General features: G+C 42.7%; 2 protein-coding genes across 4 annotated transcripts; one reads left to right on the top strand and one right to left on the bottom strand.

The window, feature by feature from the left end:
* Positions 1-220: 220 nt before the first annotated feature.
* On the bottom strand, positions 221-10,394 carry LOC126401778 (metalloreductase STEAP3-like). 3 transcript variants are annotated; one of them, XM_050063276.1, is made up of 8 exons: positions 9,949-9,971; positions 9,588-9,639; positions 9,226-9,456; positions 8,090-8,356; positions 7,479-8,003; positions 7,204-7,371; positions 2,987-3,289; positions 221-2,662 (listed from the first exon to the last, which is right to left on the bottom strand). In XM_050063276.1, the coding sequence occupies exons 3-7, from the start codon at positions 9,439-9,441 to the stop codon at positions 3,002-3,004; spliced, it is 1,464 nt and encodes a 487-aa protein (XP_049919233.1). In that variant the 5' UTR covers positions 9,442-9,456; positions 9,588-9,639; positions 9,949-9,971; the 3' UTR covers positions 221-2,662; positions 2,987-3,001. The 3 variants fall into 3 exon arrangements, with proteins under 3 accessions (XP_049919233.1, XP_049919231.1, XP_049919232.1); XM_050063274.1 differs by lacking the exons at positions 221-2,662; positions 9,949-9,971 and adding an exon at positions 10,349-10,394 and having other exon boundaries at positions 2,946-3,289; XM_050063275.1 differs by lacking the exons at positions 221-2,662; positions 9,588-9,639; positions 9,949-9,971 and adding an exon at positions 10,349-10,391 and having other exon boundaries at positions 2,946-3,289.
* A 6,267-nt stretch (positions 10,395-16,661) lies between these two features.
* LOC126401871 (complement C1q-like protein 2) lies at positions 16,662-20,492 on the top strand. The gene is made up of 2 exons (XM_050063409.1): positions 16,662-17,449; positions 18,083-20,492. Exons 1-2 carry the CDS (start codon positions 16,850-16,852, stop codon positions 18,260-18,262), a joined length of 780 nt encoding a protein of 259 aa, XP_049919366.1. The 5' UTR covers positions 16,662-16,849; the 3' UTR covers positions 18,263-20,492.
* The last annotated feature ends 531 nt before the right edge of the window (positions 20,493-21,023 follow it).

Below are 21,023 nucleotides of genomic sequence, written 5' to 3'. Positions count from 1 at the left end.
CACAGGATATGTAGTGGACAGATCACACTGGAGGTTTCAGTGACATTACTCATATTTTTAATACAACTTTGAGCCTCTGTCACATATTTCACAAAAAAATATCAGTTTTTGCTTTTGTGTTTTCCAAAGTACATATACACATAACAAAAAAAAAAAATAAAAAAAAATATATANATATTTTTAATACAACTTTGAGCCTCTGTCACATATTTCACAAAAAAATATCAGTTTTTGCTTTTGTGTTTTCCAAAGTACATATACACATAACAAAAAAAAAAAATATATATATATATATGTATATATATATATATATATATATATATATATATATATATATATATATAGCTTTGGGAGACATTTGGAGACTATTATTGTTCTGCCACAAGATGGCAGCATTCACATATTAAATGAAGTTTTTATCAGCCTTTGACTCAGTTGAGAAATCTTGACATGAATCATCCACAACAAATCTATTTCACTTTAATTAAAACATAAATACAATAGCAAAAAAATGTAGAAAAACGCTTTATTCTATGTTCTAGAAATTTCCATTTGAAATCTACATTCATGCTTTTGTTAGACTGCTTAAATTTCACTACTTCACAATGACGTTTTAATTAGGATTCAGTTAGAAATCTACCGATCACATAACGGAGAATCATCTTTGGCAAGAACACATGAAACTGAGAAAATACAAATTCATATAATGAAACAAAAACTGCTGAAATCACACAACAGCTCATGATAAAAACAGTAAAAAAAAAAAAAAGTTCTGTAACACCCTCTTGATATGTTTGTAAGTAAGATGTGTACTTGTACAGCAGGTCAGTTTAGTACAACACTATATTGTAACCATATTTAAAAATAAAAAACTCATCAATGGCAGTTTTCTAAAATTGTGTAACCACTTGTCTGTACTTCACAACTGTGGCAACTAGAGATGCAGGAATGCCTCAGATGTGGCTTTCTAGTTACACTGTAAAGACCACCTGAGTAAGGGACTGTACAAAAATTATTGTAAGAGGGAGGGGTGGCCATTTTGTCATTTTTCTTTTTTAAGGGAACACTGTCGAACTCTCTTGAAACACACCTAACATGATCAGTTCTGCATGTTTTCAGTCCTTGAACTCACAAACTTGATCACCTGTTCTTCCAACGCTAACAAGCTAGAACCAAGACACATAAAGCTTTCTTTGCATTTATAACTACATAAAAAAAGCAAATTCCTATACGCATAAAACAGGAAGTTAACGTTTATCAGCCCTTGGTTCAAACACTTAAATTGGCTCATATGCCGTGCATTTGGTAATTTCAAATTTCACTTCTAGTTTGTGTAATAGTGGAGGACATGAAATATTTAAATGGGGTACATCATCTAAAATTCTTTACACTTTGCCTCTTTAAATTATTAATGGTTCCAGGACCTGAATAAACTCAATAATGGTTTATCACGTAGAGATACTGGGTCCGCCTGAAGAGCAAAAGAGGTGGAATGCTGAATGCAGTATCAGAATCTATCTATCATCTCAGACGATTTTGCTTGGTACTAGTTTTTCCCTAATTTATCAGCATTCAAACACAGATACCTGTTTATAGAGACTAGCCACAATTTTGTCCGGACCTTTCTCAAGTTACTAACTGAATTGTAAACAACGAGCGGGGCATGGAAGAGGAAGTCTTGGCCTGGATATCCACTGACTACACCAAAACTCCCGAAATATCGGCCATTGCCCCCCAGAGGCTTTACTGTAATCAAACAATAACTGGTTCTGAGGTTGAGGGGAAGGTCCAAACAAAATCGTAAGTGCTATATCGTTGGCAACTGGACTTGCTTGCGTTTCTTGAAGACGTTTTGCCTCTCATCCAAGAAGCTTCTTCAGTTCTAAATTACTGGTACGAAGTTGCAGGCTATAAACCCTGTGTGGGTGGGAACCCTTGCAGAGTCGTAGGGGTCACGTGAGCTCTTAGTTTCAGAGTCGTTAAGGTCACAATGTGAGTCGTTGACCCACCTGGCCAACTGGTTCGTACCAGTCATTTAGAACTGAAGAAGCTTCTTGGATGAGAGGCGAAACGTCTTCCAAGAAATGCAAGCAAGTCCAGTTGCCTACGATATAGCACTTACGATTACCATGACCTGGATGACTGAGAATCTTCACCGAAAAGTCCAAAGAAAATATATATAATACTGGGGAAGGATAAGTTTCACCTCCCTCACCAGCCCAATAATTTTCATACAGTTGCTTTTAGTTTGAATTAATGTGACAGCACATTAAATTTTCAAAGTGTTGCAAAATAAAATGTAAAACAAAAGAAGAAGAAACACTGGAGTTTCATCAGTGACAGCAAAAACAACACAAAACCATGTCTGTTGCCATTTTAGCATGTGGACAAAATGTCGCAGGCTGGCTGACAATAATCTGAGCAGCCATCTTTAAGTGCAAGAAGAGACAAAATAAAAATGAAAACCTTTAACTGACAGGAATGCACAAGCCAAGAGGAAGGGTACGTCTACCTCTGCTGAGGAGAGCGAAGAAATCTTATTTCAAAGACTCAGTTATGAACTTATGCAAAATTCAACAGGTTCATTAGAAGTGTAACAGTGACAGTTTTGCATAAATTATACCAGAAGTGAATAGTGTTCGTCCTCAGCTCTGGGTTGAAGCTTCAAACAGAGAAACAGATAACAATAAATTAAAGTCAAAAGCATAAGGAGCAACTAAATACTCATTAGTGACGATGCATAGTGCAATAAGGTCGACGACTACAGCTCTACTGGTCGAACATCTCTGAGGAACTACCAGCTGATTTGTTGAAAAGAGGCTCACATACACCTCTGAAATCTCTCAGAGACGAGCCTTCGATACATTCCAAGAGTCTATAAATCATTTATCTCATATGTGCATGCACACATGAGCTCTGCTTTACACCTTTTTTGTCTGGCTCTTCACACACACACACACACACACACACACACACACACACACACCTTACAGTGTGTTTCTCACACATTACTGACGTCCTCCAGCCCGTTGCGGCAGTCGTCATCTGGCAGAGTGAAGCGGATGTGTCGGCTCTTCTCCCAGCCACGGCGGATCTGTGCAAGCCGCCGGGCCATGCAGGGTAGGAAGAGAGCCAGGCGGCCCAGCAGAACCGCCAGGGGAATAATCAGGACCAGTATGAAGGTGGGCGGCAGGTTGAAGTGGTACTGGGCTGAATCAAAGGCACGGTTCCAGCCGAAGAGGAGTGTGTGGAGGGTGGCCATGGACAAGGCACAGTAACCCAGTGTGGACTGCAGGGGGTGAAAGAAGGGCGTCACGGGTTGAAGTAAAGAATATGTACCACTACAATCATCCTGTCCTCCAAATATATGACCCACATGACTCTTCCTGTGTCCAGCCAGTCCACTACATTAGCTCACTGTGTTACCACCTACAGCAGACCCTGGGGAAACACACTGACCTACCACTCACGAGCTGACTGAACCCCACTTGTGTGTGCATGTGTGTGTGCCATATACTGTCCCTATGGGGCCCGCTAATTAAAAAACTTCCCAAGGTTGAGTCGCGTAGGGGCCAGGGGTTAAAAATAGCCTCATCTTCCTTGTTCACACACTGACTGCACGCAGTGGGTCACAATTATTTCCACTCGACAGGAGTGATGACTTTTTATTACAGTGCTTTCTAGGGCTGTGCTGAGGAGTTGGAAGCTTTGAATCTTCATACATGACACTCACATTCACATTTTAGATCAACTTTTAAATGCTGTGCGTCGAGGGCTGGGTATTCTTTCAAAAATGACGACACCAGTACACTAGAGTACATTCGTTTATAAAGTTTTTTCTTCTTAATTAACGTGTTTTCATCGGATGAAAATATTCTTCTTCATTCCATATTCGCTGGTGTTCAGCCTTTCAAAAAAGACATTTCACTTTGGTCGAAAAACTGCTTGCGGCACACAAAGAAAGGCCCCCACCTGTTTTAACCTGGCGGCAATCTAACGGCACCATAGATTACATTTATATAACAACAATAACAAGAAATCTATTTCAGCTCTGACAGTATTACAGTAAAGTCGATCCAAAAAATATACGTTATGTATCTGCATTTGCTTCGCGTACTGTTCAAATACAGGATTTTGTTTGAGGATTTTTTATTTGTTTTAGGGTGATGACATCATGAAATGAGGACAGACATTTGAAAACCTCAATAGAAGCTTTAAATGTACAAGACATGACATCTGGTACAGCCCTGGTGCTTCCACATAAACGAAAGGAACAGCAGCAATTTAAAAAGGAAAAAGAAGCAAACTAATCATTGCCGTTTGATAGCAAGAGCATTCCCAAAGTGCATCTAGAGAACTGCAATAGACATTCGGGGGGATTTTGGTGCTTCAACAACAGACATTTTTCACAGCAGACATTTGACCTGTCACAGCAAGAAAAGGACAAATGGAACTACAAGAGCAAGTGGAGAGTGTGTTCATCAGCAGCAAAAAAGCCTTGTGGAATTTAAAGTGGATATATCTATCAACCTGTGTTAATCCACTTTTGAAAACAGTCCACAACAAATGCACTACATCTTCCTGTTTGAGTAACGTGTGCTTAACCAACACTGCCTCGCTGTTTCAGAAACTGTTGGTTTGTTTTTAAATGAAACTATATATTTGTGACCTGTTTCTCAAGATTTATGTCCTCAGCCAAACCAATGGGCTGAGAGCAACAGGCTAACTGAGGAAGTTGCCAAGTATTGCTGGCTTTAGTCTTTGTGTGGACTTCGTTGACCATAACATCAGGTCTGAGATAAGGGCATGATACTCCCACAGCACATTTTTGCCATTTCTGTTCAGTAAAATTTGGCTTGTTTTATGTAATGAAGTGACCACTGTTTGCGTTATTTAAGGTTTTTTTTGTACACAGTTAGTTTAATTATAATAATCACTCCTAACACAAACTACCATATCTCATGTCGCACTCAAAATTAAAACACTGCAATCAAATTAAGACGCCTGTAGTTCTGTTCATTTTTTTCCAGAGCAAGAGAGAAAACTTTGTTAGATGGGTTTGTGTTCACGCTTTTTACAAGCATGAACGCCTGGTTCACACTACACAACATTTTTGTCCGTTCCAACAGTCACTTTGTCACATTACGCAATTGTGGAGTCATAAAGTCGTGCAGTGACTTGGCCGACAGACATGACACACTCCACGATGGTCCACACCAAATATCCCCGGTCGTCTTTCACGACATATGTGATGTCATCAGGTTATTCTTGTCCTATTTTTATTACTTGTACTATTATTTCAGTCACTGTGTCTGTTCATATGCCAGCTGAAATGTTGTGGTAACGTAAAGAGCGCCACTGAATCCTCCACAACAAGTTCCTGCAAATGTTTCACAATAAAAGCCTGTTTAGAAAATGAAGGGATTCTCTCGACTTAAGTTATAAGGGGCTTTTAATTTGAAACACATACAGGAAGTGTTGAGTTTGAAATGACAGCACGGTGAATTAACTTTATCAAGGCAAACAGGAGTGGATAAAAAGTAAAAATATAAAAATACAGAGGGATTATTAAACAACGTCCCGTTTATTATGTAGTCTGTTTAAAATGAAGCTGGTAGCCTCTGCAGTTGTGCTGAGTAAAAGCCACTATTTTCTGATTTTCTTACTTTATGTCTGTCTCCATTATGAAGAAGTAATGGCAGTACTCACCAGGTTGACAAAGTGCCTCTGCTGTTTCAAACCATCATTTTTCTCTTTTTACTCTGTGTGGTAACATCCCTAGAGGAAATATCTAAAAGGCTGAGCTGTTGTTGACACACAGTTGTCTACGGCAGCAGACCGCTCTGTGTTCCTGTTGGTCAAAGTGACGGCTGTGATGGGAGCAGTCGTGAACGACAAAAACAAAATCAAACATGCTAGACTTTCCGTTGGAACGTCGTGAGGTATCCAAGACGTGGCGTGGGTTGTCGTCTATGTGATGTCATCATGTGGGATGCAATGACGCATCTCGACAGCAGTCTGAGCTGACTANATTTCTATTGACCTGTTCAGCACTTTGGTCAACCTTGGTTGTTTTAAATGTGCTTTATAAATAAAGTTTGAGTTGAGTTGAGTTTGAGTCTACTATGACATTACACGAGATGAAACAATGTAAATTAACGTATGACACTCACTGTCGTTCACGACACCGTACGTCACTGCGTCGGGCTAGAATCGGGCTGATATCGTGTAGTGTGAACCCGGCATAAGTCATATGGAATGACAGGTAACTCATTCATTGGACAATTTTGTGATGTCACATTGCATCATCATCGTTACATGGACCTGCGTGGGGAAATCAAAGCGTGGTGACTGACAGCCCGTCATGCTGCACTTTACTAAACATTACTATGTGGCCATTATGTTTCACTTACTTTTTAAATATGGAATCGCTTTGTCTAATTTTTCATATAGATAGATAGATTTATTTATTTTTTTTCTTTTCAAATGTACAGGTCAAGTGGTCAATGTTCTGCCTTTAGTGACTAAGGTAGAATCCGAGTCTATAATTGGTAAATCATGTATGACTGAGGCTCAAGCTCACAACGACACAAGTACGTCTCTGACACATAAACAAGTATGCACACACACGAACACACTGTCCTGCAGCGAGTATAGATGTGCCGGGCAGAAAGTTGCTCCTCATCGCGCCGCCTGTCAGCACATGACTAATCTGACGGCCACCGGATTAGCTGAACGGATAGATGAAAGGGAAGAAGGCAGCACCGACGGACCGCCAGTCCTGGAGAAATGAAGGCCACGATGGGGGGGACGTTAAGGAGGCGAGGAGAGCAGGAAGTGTGTGAGTCACTACACTCCTGATGGCTTTGTCACAGCCCAAGTTTAACGCCAAATCTGGGGCAGCTGCAGGAGTGCAAACACACTGTCTGTATGTGCCATGTGAACATGTTGGGGAAACAGTGTGCATCTGTCTACACATTAGCGTGATGCCTGCGTCTGCCTGTATGTTTATGTGTCAAGTGTCATGACTGTCTGTCAATCTTTGGCCTTTGTCTGTATTCATCACATCTGTCCTTACCCGGTATCCAAGAGGAATAGGAACCAATGATTTTGGCAGGATATATTCAGATGAAAAAGGGGGTTTTGTTTCTTTATATAACTCACACGTAACGCCTGCATGTGTGTATGTGTGTGTGTGTGTACCTGTATAAAGCTGAACTCTCTCCAGTTGACAGCGTTGGCCACTGAAGGCAGCGAGGTGACAGCCAGCAGAGAGAGCAGCCCGAGGGCCATGATGCCCACTGAGAGGTACAGCTCCATCCTCCACACCTCCTCGTCATTCCACAAGTCCTCCGCCCCCCCCTCCTCCATCTGGACATCATAAAATAAACAACAATATCCTCAGTGTGTTCAGAGTAAGGTATTTAGCAGACACTACATAGGTAGCAACAATCAGGTCCTCTGCTTCTTTCTCTTACCTGTTTAAAAGCCAGGAGCAGTTTGTAGCGGGCAGACTTCCTCATGGGGAGACACAGACTATAGATGGCATGAAGACCCGCACACAGGAAGCTACACAGCCCAAACTGCTTTCTGCTGGTCAGCCACCGGTCCAGCCAGTTCGGGAAGCGATTGTACTTTGTGCCCCACCACAGCTGGAGAAAAGCGGCGCACAAACCAGGCAGATAGACCAGAGAGAGCATCACCAATGCCACGGAGGGAAGCGTGACATTGACCATCTCGATAGGCATTTTGTAGAAAACGCTCTTCTCTGCTTTGACGTAGGGCCGCAGGACGTCGCGGACGAAGTTGTACACGTAGAAGAAGAGGAACAGGGTCAGAGTGCAGAGGACTGGGAGGCGCCAGGAGGGAAACAGAAAGAGGGGGAGGTTTTCGATCTCCAGAGAAGAGGAGAGGAGGCCCATGTCGACGGGGACGAAGCCCATTCTACGACAGATTTGCATCACCGAGCTCTTGGCCTTGCTGCTGTTACTGCACAGGAAAATCTGGAGGAAAAGAATTCAAATTCATTCCAGGTCAGAAGTATCACTGGACCTTCATGAATCCACAAGTAGCAGTTGATGTATCCTACCTGCCTGCTTCCATCCCGAGGCCCCCTCTGGAGGGTCCAGGCTGATATGGTGTTAAACCCTTTGACGACAGTGCTCTCTGGAAACAAGTCGGCCAGCTGCTCGGCGTGCGAAGGCCCGTCGCGGTTGATTCTCAGACCGTTGCTGACATCCACCAGCGTCTTTCCAGCTAGTGCCGGCTTCAGCTCCACCAGCGTGGAGTGGTGCTCCGGGAACACAGCGACAAAGACAAGGTCTGCCTGGCTGGCTGCCTCCATCTGGGACGTCACCTGGAGGACAAAGACAGAAATAGCTATACTTTATATGCAAATTTTTGGCTGGTTAGCATTTGATTAGATAGAGCTACACAACCAATTACCAACAATAAAAAGGCACGCACATACATACACGTCCACCCCATACTGTACGAACTTCAGTCGCTAATTTTTCTGTGTCTCCATTGTCCCAGGTTAATTATTGTCTTTATGAATTGAAATGTATTAAAAGCATATTTTTGCGCATAGGCAACCCCCCCACCCCGAAAAAATAGGGCTCCCCTAAAAGCCAAGGTGTAATTTGAACACTGAAATTTACCATGCACTTAATGTTTTTCTTGTCAATATATTGAACATTGAATTACATAATTCTTTACATTAAATGACGTCTAAATGATCTCAGTGTTATTCCTTGTATTTTGTATTATGTATAGCAAATATGAGCTTTTCCTAGTTCCTCGATTAATTTCATAAGAAAACTGTGTGTGTCATGATGTCTCATACAAGAGCATTGCCCCAGAAGACATGCCGCTCTGACAGTTTTAGAATATGAATTGGAATATACAGTATTTAATCACATTGTCAGTCAAATTGCGAGGGATGCACTGATATTTTTTGAAGATGTCAGTATGAATTATGATTCCTTCTGAGGGTGAAAATATAGAAACTTAAAAAATGTCTGTGAATGACTTTATTCTGTTCCCATACCACAACTGACTCTCATCTTTAACTGAGTTGATGTGGTGTGTATCTATTCAGACTAATAACAACAGTTATTATGCCTTGCGGATAAAGTCAGAGTAAATATATAATCACAATGGGGGGAGGAGGAACAAAAACACTAATTATACAGTGGTGAGTGTCAGTGTCACTGTGTGTGTCACCTCGGCTTCTTCAGGGAACAAAGCCACAGAGCGTTTGGGGTTTCGACTCCCCACCACCACTTGGTAGCCGGAGGCCACCAGCCTTCTCGCCAGCGAACGGGAGAAGTCACCCGTACCCAGGATTCCAACAACTGGAGCGCCTGCTTCAGACATGGAGGCTTCGAGATGTCTGGAGCCTCCTCCTCGGATTAAAGGCCTCGCCATTTCATCAGGCATAATGCACTGATTAATCTACAGAGAGGGGACATGATCATTAATTTGGTTTATGTTTATTTCTATCAAAAAAAAAAAGGTTCCTAAGTTGCAAAAGCAAAGATCTTTAAATTCCACATTAAGATGTTGATATTAACGTCTTTACTCACAGACTCTGTTAGGTGTAGACTTTACAGGCTTTTTTTTCATCCAACATAAGACCTACAATGAAACATGCAGTTTACATGCAGTTCTACCTGCCCTTTGTGTGCTCTAGGATTTCCATTATCTCTGTGTCTCAGTCGACATGTCCTAGATCTGCACAGTAACTCAAAGCAATTGGTGGCCATCCAATAATAGACTAAAAAGTATGTTACGCACCCTGAAGACAGCAACAGTCAAATCCGTAACCAGTCTATCCAGCTGGCTCAGAAAACATACCATAATCAAACAAGTCTGTTATTAATGCAAAACCTCATTTAGAAAACAGCTAATTTCGACACACCCCCAGCGCGCGGTAACGTTACTTACGTTAGCGGTGGAGATAGTAAAAATGTGCTCCTTGAAGAAGTGCTGCTTTAATAGTCATCCAGCTATACGCCGAATTTACCAGAAGACCCCGACTCTTCATAAACTGTTTCAATTATTGTTGCTCAATCTACTACAGCTGACCGCTAAGCAATAAAACATTAAAATGGGAGAAATCCGTACTGACATTTTCTATAAGAGAGCAACGTGCCACCTTGCTTCTTGTCCTTGACTGAACTCGGCGGAAACTTTACGTCCGAATAAAGTTGCTCTTCTTCACACACAGGACGACACAGCCAAACATACGTTTACATTTAGATAAAATACTATCTTACATTACATAATTTCGCCTCTGTTGGTACTTTAAGCGATATTTTTCCAACTAACTTTCTGTTTTACTCACCCAGCTCGTCCGCTCTCCGTTAACTGGAGCGTTTCTTCTTCCTGATAAGATGACGCACAGCCATAGCCCCGCCCCTACCACGCCCACACGTGCGCGCAGAAGATAAAACAGAGAGACGGCAGCGCGCTAAAACACTATGAATATCATTTAAAGAATAAATAAATACGTTTTCAAAAACACTTTATTTATATTGCACTCTTTACTACACCATATTGTTTTTGAAAATTAAAAGTTGAATAACACTAAACAATAATTTAATGCAACACTAATGTTTTTGCTCCCATTTTTTACAGGTTTAAGTTAAAGACCTGAGACGTTTTATGCAGTCAGTAGATTATATTTCTCTCATATTTTGGTAACAAATTTGTTAAAATCGTGTCATATAAATTAATCATTAATACACAGGTGTGCCTTGGGACGGTCACAAGAAAAGACCACTCTAAAATGTGCAGTTTGATGACACAACACATCGCCACAGTTGTCCTAAGTTTTGAGGGAGCCTGTCATTAGCATGCTGACTTACAGGAGTGTCCACCAGAGCTGTTGCGCGTGAGTTTAATGTTCACTTCACTCCCATAAGGGCCATTTCATAGTCGACACAAAGGAACTCGTACGGGCACACCCCCATTTATATGACAGTTCTAGTGCCCTGCACTCTAATAAAATAGTACTAGCTAGCTACAACAGTACTAGCTAGCCGGAATGTACCGGTGACTCTGCCACCCCCTCTTATGTGAGCGATGTATTGCATTTCAAGTGTCACCCGCGTCGCTTGCGTTCAATGTGTTGACTATGAAAGGAAGTGCGTTGCTCGCGTCGCTTGCATCTCTTGCTCGCGTTGCGTGCATCTACTATGAAATGGCCCTAAGACGTCTCCAATGGCATTTCCCTGAACTTGGCAGTACATCCAACCAGCCTGACAACCACAGAAGTTGGTTATGATGACAAATTGCTGTCAGGTCAATTGTTGCGTCAGCTGTTAGGGTGGCTGGTCTCGGACGATCTTGCAGGTAGGGACGCTGGATGTGGAGGTCCTGAGCTGGTGTGGTTACAAGTGGTCTACGGTTGTGAGGCTGGATGGATGTACTGCCAAATTAGCGGAAACAACATTGGAGATGGTTTATGGTGGTGAAATGAATATTCAATTCACAGGCAACAGCTCTGGTGCATCAGCATCTTGATATGCCACAGCTGTCAGGTGGATAGTTAAATTTAGAAAAGTGTTTTGTGTACAAAATTTAAGAGAAAACATCGAGTGCATAAAAAAAAGATCTTTAATTTAAACCAGTGAAAAATGGGTGCAAAACCAAGAGTGTCACATTTGAATTTTGGTTCAGTATAATTTTCATAGTGTCTCATTAGAGATAGACTTTTAATAGTAGTTCCCCCCTTGACTCCATCTGCTGCTGTTGGTGTATATTGGATAAATTGGCCTTGGGATTAGAACAAAAAAGCAAAAGCAAAATCGTGTTAAAAAAGAAGTCTGACCGCGGGTTACACACTGTCAACATGACTTCATCAAGTCTGCCTTTGCCACTTGCAAAAGGTTGAACCCCCCTGGCCCTCTGCGCTGCATCAGTGTCACCACACACAAACACATAACCCAAGCGCGCACACATACACAGTGCATACATGCCACCCTCACTTTCACTCTCTTCAGGCCATGGCCTTGTGTTTGTTTACAACCCTTAAGGTCATAATCCTTGACAAACATGTATGATTTTGAGATTTTACATTCATAGGTATCGATTACTGGTGTCTCCCGGTGTGGTAACCCATTAATCTTACAAGTCAAATCAACTGAAGTTATTCTGATCCTGTGGCGACAGATTTCAGCTCACGACTCTCCCTGAAGTGAGCCTGGTGATCTGGACTGGAAATGTTAAACTACAGCAGCACACAGCAGGGTCTCATAACCTTTCCTGTTCTTTGATGCTGTTTTGAAGTCCATAGATTATCATTAGCCCAGCGATTAGAGCGTCGGATGGGAGGTATTAAAGCAGAGCAGTGAAGGCATGGTCATAAACGGTTAGCCTGAGGTGGACAGGTACAGCTATGTTAACATCTGACAGGACTTCACTGTCACAGTGTTACATGGAGGAAGACAGTTGTTTCTGTGCTTTCAAGGGCAGAGGTGTTTTCAGTGGCCTTCATCAGGGATTAGGGACACATGTTGAGACAGGAGCTGATGTTGCAAGTTCTTACTGCTGTATTGTTGTGGCTCAGTTAAGGTTTCCCACACAGAGGTACAGTAATACTCTGTGACATTTTACACTGAAAAAACACAGTATGTTTTGCTGATCTTATATTAACATGGGACACTATTCAGCCTGTTTTAAAATCATAGTAATTATCAGGTGAGGTAGGTTTATCAGTCATAGACTAATTAGAGGGTTGCAATCACCCTTTATGGTGGCCATGGGCCTCTCTTTGGTGGATTTAACAGTGCATATTTAGCAGTAATTTAAAGGTCCAGTGTGAAGGAATTAGGGGGATATATATCGGCGGAAATGGAATATAACATAATATATAATGGGGATGTGCATGATTAGTCGTCTAAATGACTAATCATCTGTCGGCACCAGAAATATTAGTCAGCTAAACCAATTAGTGTTTTATTCATGTACAAGGCTGCTTAACTGTCATGCAGCCGCCCGCCACTTGTGGGTGCTACAGAGCTGTCAGACAGCAGTCCCCCTCCCCACGGTAATGCTCAAGTAGACTGGAGTTTTAAAACAGCACGGTGGGAAATTGGAGAGATGTCCTCTCGCAAAACCAGCGCGGTTTGGCAGTTCTTTGATTGAGAAAATGAAAACAAGGTAGCATGTAGGCTGTGTCGGAAAAAACTGGCATATAATCACACAACTGGAGCAATGCAACAGTCGACAAGGAAATTAGTCGCCAGGAACATCCCTGATATATAGCTTTCATTCATGTGTAATCACCTGAAACTAAGAATCGTAGTGTTTTCATTACTTTAGAATAAACCATTCACTTCTACATAAGGAGCAGGTCCTCTTCCATAGAGTTCACCATGTTGTTTCCACAGTAGCCCAGAATGGACAATACAAACACTGGCTCTAGATAGGACCATTCACGTTTTTTGCATAATTGCATTGGCCACCGTAGTTCTCTGAAACACTTGGCCCATAGGAAAAGTATCAGTTGGTGGCAACCTCATTACTGGATGCAACCAAATCAGCACACGAGACATTTAAGTAGATCAAAAAACATCTTGCTAATCCAGCTAAAACATTAAAATGCTACTTGCCTGTTTATGTATCAATGATATTAATTATAATAATATTAAGTACTCTCAAAAGGGCAATTCTGCATGAGTTTACTTTTGATACACTTTCCTGTGAATTCCTCATGCTTAACTAGGCAATTTGAATCCAGCACCAGAATGGCGGACTCCGCCACTGCCAATTCAAATCAACTTTACAGGGATCGAAATACACTGAATAGCTATTACATAAAAAAGGCATTAAATAGCACAATGAATGGGGTTTCATCTCATGGAAATGTAGATTCTAACTTTCATTATATTTTATTGTTAATAATTCTTTACTTTTACTTAAATAACACTTTGAATGCTGGAATTATACGTCACAGTATTTTACAGTGCTACTTTTTCAAAGCGTTTGCACTGTATGTGTGTTCTCAAATTGGTGAAGACTTTTGTAATTGCTTATTTTTTGTTTATTTGAATGTGTTTCCTTAAGTGGTGGTTCTTTGAGCTCTTATGGCCACCATACTTCTTGTCCACTTCTTAAATTTCTCTCGATTACTGCACAAAAGCACTCACAATGTTTCAGGGTTCACCTGATTAGATACCATTTAAGGCAGCTAATGATGGGCTGATTCATTTGTCTCACCGTATGGTTCGTGCGTATGACACAGCAGTCCACTAGCATGCAGCATGATTAGAAGCAGGGCAGCGCCGCGGGGCGGGATAATCTCAGCAGCTGCAGTGCATAATGTGGACAGTGTGTCGTGCATGGCTCACCATAGCCTTAAGATACAGTTCACTGTACTAATCCTGAGTAAAGGTCATTTCTGCAGTCATGTAGCGGACGCGGGGAGCGAGCACAATGTTCTTCTCTGCATGATTATTTTCAGGGTTTTGTTTTTGCAAATGATTATTGTATCCAGTGAATTTGATTTAATTTCCAGTTTTGCCAGGACTGTCCTTTTTGACCGGGCTCTCCTGACTTGTCGTGCTCTTTCTCACCTTCAGACATGAGCAGCCCGTCTGGAGCCATGTTCTGGGGAGTTAAAGCTGAGCTGAGCACGAGTTGAAATTGCTTAGGGGCTGGAGAGGGGAGGGGGCGTCTTCTGCAGTGTAGGGCTTCAGCTAAGCCTTGTCTCCGGCCTCTGAAGATTTCTCAACATCCCCTTGAGCTCTAAAGCCTCTGTTGTGGATGTGGGGCCTGCGCTTCAATTCCAGGTGCTTAGTTCCCAACCCGCTCTCTTGAAGTATTTCAGGTCCTTCGGGGGGAATTTTTGAGCTTGAGGACAAAATCAATAGACGCTTTTATTTTCGATGAGCAAAGACTCTCTTCATTGAGTGTCTCAAAAGCTTGCGCTCTTTAGAAATAACCAATGAAAGGCATTAGTAATAGTCTCATTCAGCTGATGTGCTCATGGACCGCACAACTAGAACAAGTGCACCGTGGCCTCACTGGAAAACACAAAAAAGAGGCTAAAGAGGTATTTAAGACAAATCTGTATGCAATAGAGTCATGATTGTCTGTGCACAGGATGAATTTTAATTTGCTGGAGAATCGAAATTCAAGGCCCGTGGCTCTCCACCTCGTGAAACAAGACATCAAATATGTCCCTGCAGCTGGGGAGCTCGGAGCTGAAGGTGTCGACAGCCGTCAGACATCTCTGGTCCATTTCCTGCATATATTATCTGCCCCCCCCCCCCCCCCCACCCCCCCCCCCNACCCCCACCCAGCCCTCTGTCTGCTTCTCTTGCTCCCCTTCCCTCTGCATGTGTGAGTGTGTGCAGTTGGTCATTTGATGTCACCATAGTGAACCTGCCCTCAGCTATTGGCTCTGACTTTGAAAAGACCCCTCGTGGGCTGAGTCAAATATTTGGATTCATTCAGTTGCTGTGAATCTGATTTTAATCTTTATTTCTGCTTAAAAATAAAAGTTAATTTATGCCTGTTGATTTGGGGAATCTATTGGGTGCGATTATGATGAGATATTTCTGGACATTCACCACAATAATCTCCTAAACTCAGAGAAAGCGTGAGGCTGTAAAGGGATTTCATGATGCCCAAAAAGATTAAAATATTAATACATTTTAAACACGGACTCATCATAAGATTAGACAGGTTAGACACAAATCCAAATCCCCTTTCTTAAAACAGAGGAATTAATAGATCTGCTTAGAATTCCCACAGGGAGAGGGGTGAATAAATTGTATGGTGAGCTTTTAATGTATTCCACCTATAGGAATACATACATAAATGTCTCTCCGTTGAGATTTATGAAAATAAATATGCACTCATTTGGCATTTTCAGGCTATGTATATATGCATGGGCATTCAAGTATACGATTGAGATTTTTTAACATATAAATATTCAGTATTCTTTGCTGAATCATAATAAATATTTAGTGCATATGCTGAATAAAAATTGCGCAGACTTAAACTTTTACGCACAGGCTGCACCTGGTCCTCATGTCAAGGCAGTCAAACTGAAATGCCTGACTTCCTGTTGCACATTAGAAAATAAAACCCTTGTTGACCATCTGGTTTTATGTCAGATCATAGGTGTAGATTTCAGGGTGACGCAGAGGACACGTCACTCTCAATATTTAGAACACATGTGCTATTTATTTGACAATTTGTGCTAGGTCTGGCACTGCTTGCATCTGGGTATGTAAATCTATCACAATGCATCATATGTTATAAACTGTTAAATCATAGATGTGATGGCCTGCTGACATCTGACTGCAGAGTCTCTGTCAGACGTGATCCGTGTGGAGCCTGAGCTTATTAAAAGTTACCTGCAGTTTTGGCTCTGACCTGCGCAGCTAACGGTGCATATTAAACACCGCAGTGTCGTTAAACAGTGCTGATGAGATGCATATTCTTTTACATATTGTCTCTATGCATGAACGCAACCCGCACTGTTTTAATTTGAAGGCCCTATCTCCTATCTTCCGGTCTTATCCTCGCTGCCTTTGACAGCTGGCTGCAGCTGGACGCCGCTGTCCGCGCGCACCTCTCCATCCAGCCAGGACGCGCTCCCGCTCCCCGGTCACAGCCGCTGCCCGGGGCTTGAAGCCACCAATTAGAGGAGCTGAACCCGAGAGATGCGCACTTAATTAACTTCATCTCTTTCCTTTTTGCCGTCCTCAAAGCCCCTCTGTCCTCCGTCACAATTCCCCTCCAGAGCGGCTCCGCGGGTTTTCTGTCATCCGTTCGTCCCCGAAGCGCGCGGAGGAAGTGGCCGGTGGTCTTCCTGGTGAGCGCCGTCGCGATGGTCCTGCTGGCTCTGGCCGTCGCCGTCCCGCTGCTGCTGCTCCGCACCTCCGAGACCTCCGCTCATTACTATGAGATGATGGGCACCTGTCGGATGGTGTGCGACCCGTACACCCCGAAACCGGGAAGCGCCACCGCCATGGAGGTGATCCAGAATGTGAATGGGGTAGCTCCGCATCCGCCCATGGCGCAGGGGAGCCGCGGGGAGCCAGGGCGACCGGGTAAACCGGGATCAAGGGGCCCACCGGGAGAACCAGGACCCCCAGGTCCGAGGGGGCCACCGGGAGAGCGCGGCGACAGTCGACTCGCCTTCCCAGCGATAACCGGACTTGGTGGGGGTGAGAACGCTGAACCGGACGGTGTGAACTCCACGGGCAACAGTTACAGGATCGCTTTTTACGTGGGTCTTAAGAACCCGCATGAGGGATATGAGGTGTTAAAGTTTGACGACGTGATTACAAACTTGGGGAACCACTACGACGCGAGCACCGGGAAGTTCACCTGCCATGTGTCCGGGATCTATTTCTTCACCTACCATGTGTTGATGCGGGGAGGAGACGGCACCAGCATGTGGGCCGACCTGTGCAAAAACGGACAGGTAGGAGCAGAGATGACCATGAGTGCCCCGATCCCAAAACGGCTTTACTTGAGGGGAAACCAGTCCAATTAATAAAACAACCAAATATTATAGTATTATGACAACATCGCAGCATTACATCCCAAATTCATCAAAGTCATCTAAATCTGAATTTTACGCACGAAAAATCGCACAAGTTATTCTCCTTAACACGATTTATATAACTGTCTATTCCTACTATTTACATGTGATGATTCCAGGGCAACATCTGTGATATTTTTGGTCATATCTGAGCATGTGTGCATACTCAGTTCGTGTGTAAACCCTGTTTGGATTCGTGTTTCCTCCCACATGCCAACAGCTCCATGGAGCAGCTGGATGAGGGGTCAGATGTGTGTCTCACCATAATCAGTGTTCATTAAAGATGCTGCAAAGGGACTCAAATTTGGATAAGTGTCTGGTTCAGAATGTATTTTTTATTTCTGATCTTAAATAATTAGTGGTGGGTTTAACCTCTAATTCACCCTCTGAGTGTCTATTTTTAAAGCTGCACCACTGCTCACTGTGCCTCTCAGGCACACATGAACTTTTCTGCTTCTATATATTCTGCTTCTAACGCTTATCACAGGAAGTCTCGTCCCCTTTCCCCCCCAGGTACGGGCCAGTGCCATAGCTCAAGACGCAGACCAGAACTACGACTACGCCAGCAACAGCGCCGTGCTGCACTTGGACTCTGGAGACGAGATCTACGTCAAACTGGACGGCGGCAAAGCTCACGGAGGCAACAACAACAAGTACAGCACCTTCTCCGGCTTCATCTTATACCCCGATTAAACCACACGACAGCAGCTCCATGGACAGTGATCACAGCTGAAAACTGTTTCCATTAAAGTGTACGGTCCAATATGTTTCTCCTCTTTTGAAGATAGGTGCCACAACACACAGGCTTATCTGTATGTTCTGTTCATTTAGTGAGGGACCCTTTGTGTGTTTGGTTTCACTTAAGTTCAGATGCTCTACTGTCATCAGAGTATCTTACAACTGCAGACCTACAGTAACACCCCATGTACGCTTTGAGCTGAGAAAGTCGTGTTTCCTAAGTTTACTAAATTGCTTTGGGGAAATGAGCTCCAGTAAAGGTCTTACGGGCTGCTCACTGTGTGTGTGTTAACGGTATCTAATATTTCAGACTGGCCCGATGAAAGAAATCCATTAAAATCGAGAGATAAACTAAAAGTCAGAGCAGCTGTTTTCAGAGTACACCTTGGCCAGCGGTGTTTGGACCTAAGGCCCGGTCACACCAGTTCATTTCAATGGAATCATGAGATGATTCTCTTGTGGGGAAAATACAAATATTTTAAAGATATTTTAACCTTTGTGAACTATGACTCAGTGGAAATCTCAGAGTTCACGAGTTGTGACGTGTTTGCTGACATTTTCAGAAATAGCAGAGGTCATGAAAGTCCATTTTTCAGTGGATGGTTAGTTAATATATTGTAATGTTAGTCATATATTATTTTTCTTTGTAATTTTATATGTCTGAGGAAAATGTTGGCATTCCCAGCGGCCGCATCTTTTTCCTTTTTCATTATGTCTCGGCATTTCCTGCTTGATGTTACTTGCTTGCTAGTTTGCTAAACCTCGGTGGCTTCTAGATGCCATTGCCTTCCCATGTTGTAACCATGAGCTCACAAGTTCTATTTGAAGGCAGCAAGAGAGCTAAAGAGTCCCAAATGGAGGACGCTACGGTAGCTTATTAGCTGTGTTGCACCGTCCACCTTTATTTCGTATAAACTGTTTCACATAAGAGAAATGGTCTGCAGACAGTCATGAGACAAGAGACAATACATCAGTTAAAAAACAGTGAATTCACTGTCCCGCTAGCGACAAAGCTAACAAGCTTGTAGCTGAGAGTTAGCAAGCCTGCTAGTTTGAAACAAAATGTCGGGGGAGTAAACAGCAGTTTTTCCTTATCCGCTGCGAGGGTCATAAGGACAGAGGGATGTCGTATGCTGTAAAGCCCTGTGAGGCAAATTGTGATTTGTGATATTGGGCTTTATAAATAAAATTGATTGATTGATTGATTGTATAGTAAAGCTCATAAAGCTATTGTGACTGACTAGCGCTAGCATGTTCCTAGGTGGATAATATATTAGTAGTTAGCACGCCAAATCTGTCACTATGTCATCAAGCTTCTACAACCAAGCCCCCAGGAAGTGCGCTGGGCTTTAAAGCCAGTTTTCCTTGTGGCCAAGCAGTGGAATTACAACTTCTGGATCCATCTGTGATGCCATGGGACACAAAAAGACAGTTTTACATTGACTTACATTGTAAAAGAGACATCTGTAAATCAGTGGTTACATTTTTTTTCAGTGTCACAACTATCGATTTGATGCATTCAGTCCGATAACATTTTAAAAGTACAGAAGAGCTGCAATAATTTCATCCCCATTCAAGTTAGCGGAGAGCTAAACGAAGGTTAGCCAGTCTGGCCGGTGGAAATTAGCCACTATGCTCTATGGACCCACCCAATCAGTAGACAGTCAAACTCTTTTGGCTTTATGTGCAACTGAGCAACTTTCATCGGAGAGACCAGGGCATCTCCAGTTCTATTTATACATCCACGAGTTGTGCAGATCAAACACTCTCTGGTGTGACCAGGCCTTTATTTGGTAACTAAACTACCGACATTCTGAGCCACGTGATTTTAAAAAAGCCCGATCTCCAGTTATTTTTCTTTCTTTTCTTTTTTGCTCCAAAGCAGAACGAGCAACAACTCAAACAGACATACTGTAGCCAATGTCTTTCTCCCCATGATTCACCTGCCACACACCTGAACTGGATAAGCCAGGCCTGTTTCAGATGATACGATCAGTTGGTGCGATGACGTCAGTGGAACACATTAGATAAGATGCAAACAATCTAGGCCATCTTGATTGCTATAGCTATAGCAAAACCGTGGTGCTTTGAGTCGTGTTCAGTGTTTCACTCAATAACCCAATAGCCGCACATGAGAGATACAAACGGATGTGTTGCATCAATATTGTATCAGTTATATTTTGTTGTCATATATGCAAATAAATATTGTTTGACAAAAAAGTTTGTGTGAAAAGTGAATCCAAGTGGAAGCAATGGATTGTTGCGTAATCTAATGTCATAGCTGCATGTTTCTGCGAGCAATTTGTCTGTTTGTATTTTGCTCCTCAGGATCAGACTCTGGCAAGAGAGTGTCAAGTGCACGCCGCCTCACAGGGTCCTGGAGCATCCCTGGAAGTCCTTTGCTTTGCTGTAGCTTGCAGACTTTTTCGTCAGTGAGCCTCATTCTGGGCTGGTGTGTACTGAAATCACATTTTTATCATATCAAGTATGTCACATTCTGTTTATTCCAGTCCATGGCAAATTCTACTTGTTGCAAATGCCCATCAACAAATCACTGGTGTATTAGTTGATCAACAGTAACTGCTTTTCTTTGTCATATTTTGTTTTTGACAGTTGATCAGACAAAACCAGCAAGTCAGAGATGTCACCCTGGGCTCTGAGAGATTGTGAGGGGCATTTTTTCCACTTGTTTTTGACATGTCAGGGGCTAAAAATA

Source organism: Epinephelus moara, chromosome 15, assembly GCF_006386435.1.
Source record: "Epinephelus moara isolate mb chromosome 15, YSFRI_EMoa_1.0, whole genome shotgun sequence".
Taxonomy (NCBI): Eukaryota; Metazoa; Chordata; class Actinopteri; order Perciformes; family Serranidae; genus Epinephelus; species Epinephelus moara.
The sequence above is the reverse complement of the archived record's forward strand: the minus strand, read 5'-3'. Positions and strand labels throughout refer to the sequence as shown.

Excerpts from the sequence above, each read along its gene's own strand:
- LOC126401778 (XM_050063274.1), bottom strand. The coding sequence starts at position 9,441 with ATGCCTGATGAAATGGCGAGGCCTTTAATCCGAGGAGGAGGCTCCAGA. Across the intron at positions 8,357-9,225 it reads TGTTCCCTGAAGAAGCCGAG|GTGACGTCCCAGATGGAGGC; the intron begins GTGACACACACA and ends TTTGTCCTCCAG. Across the intron at positions 7,372-7,478 it reads TGCTCCTGGCTTTTAAACAG|ATGGAGGAGGGGGGGGCGGA; the intron begins GTAAGAGAAAGA and ends TATGATGTCCAG.
- LOC126401871 (XM_050063409.1), top strand. The coding sequence starts at position 16,850 with ATGGTCCTGCTGGCTCTGGCCGTCGCCGTCCCGCTGCTGCTGCTCCGC. Across the intron at positions 17,450-18,082 it reads ACCTGTGCAAAAACGGACAG|GTACGGGCCAGTGCCATAGC; the intron begins GTAGGAGCAGAG and ends TTTCCCCCCCAG.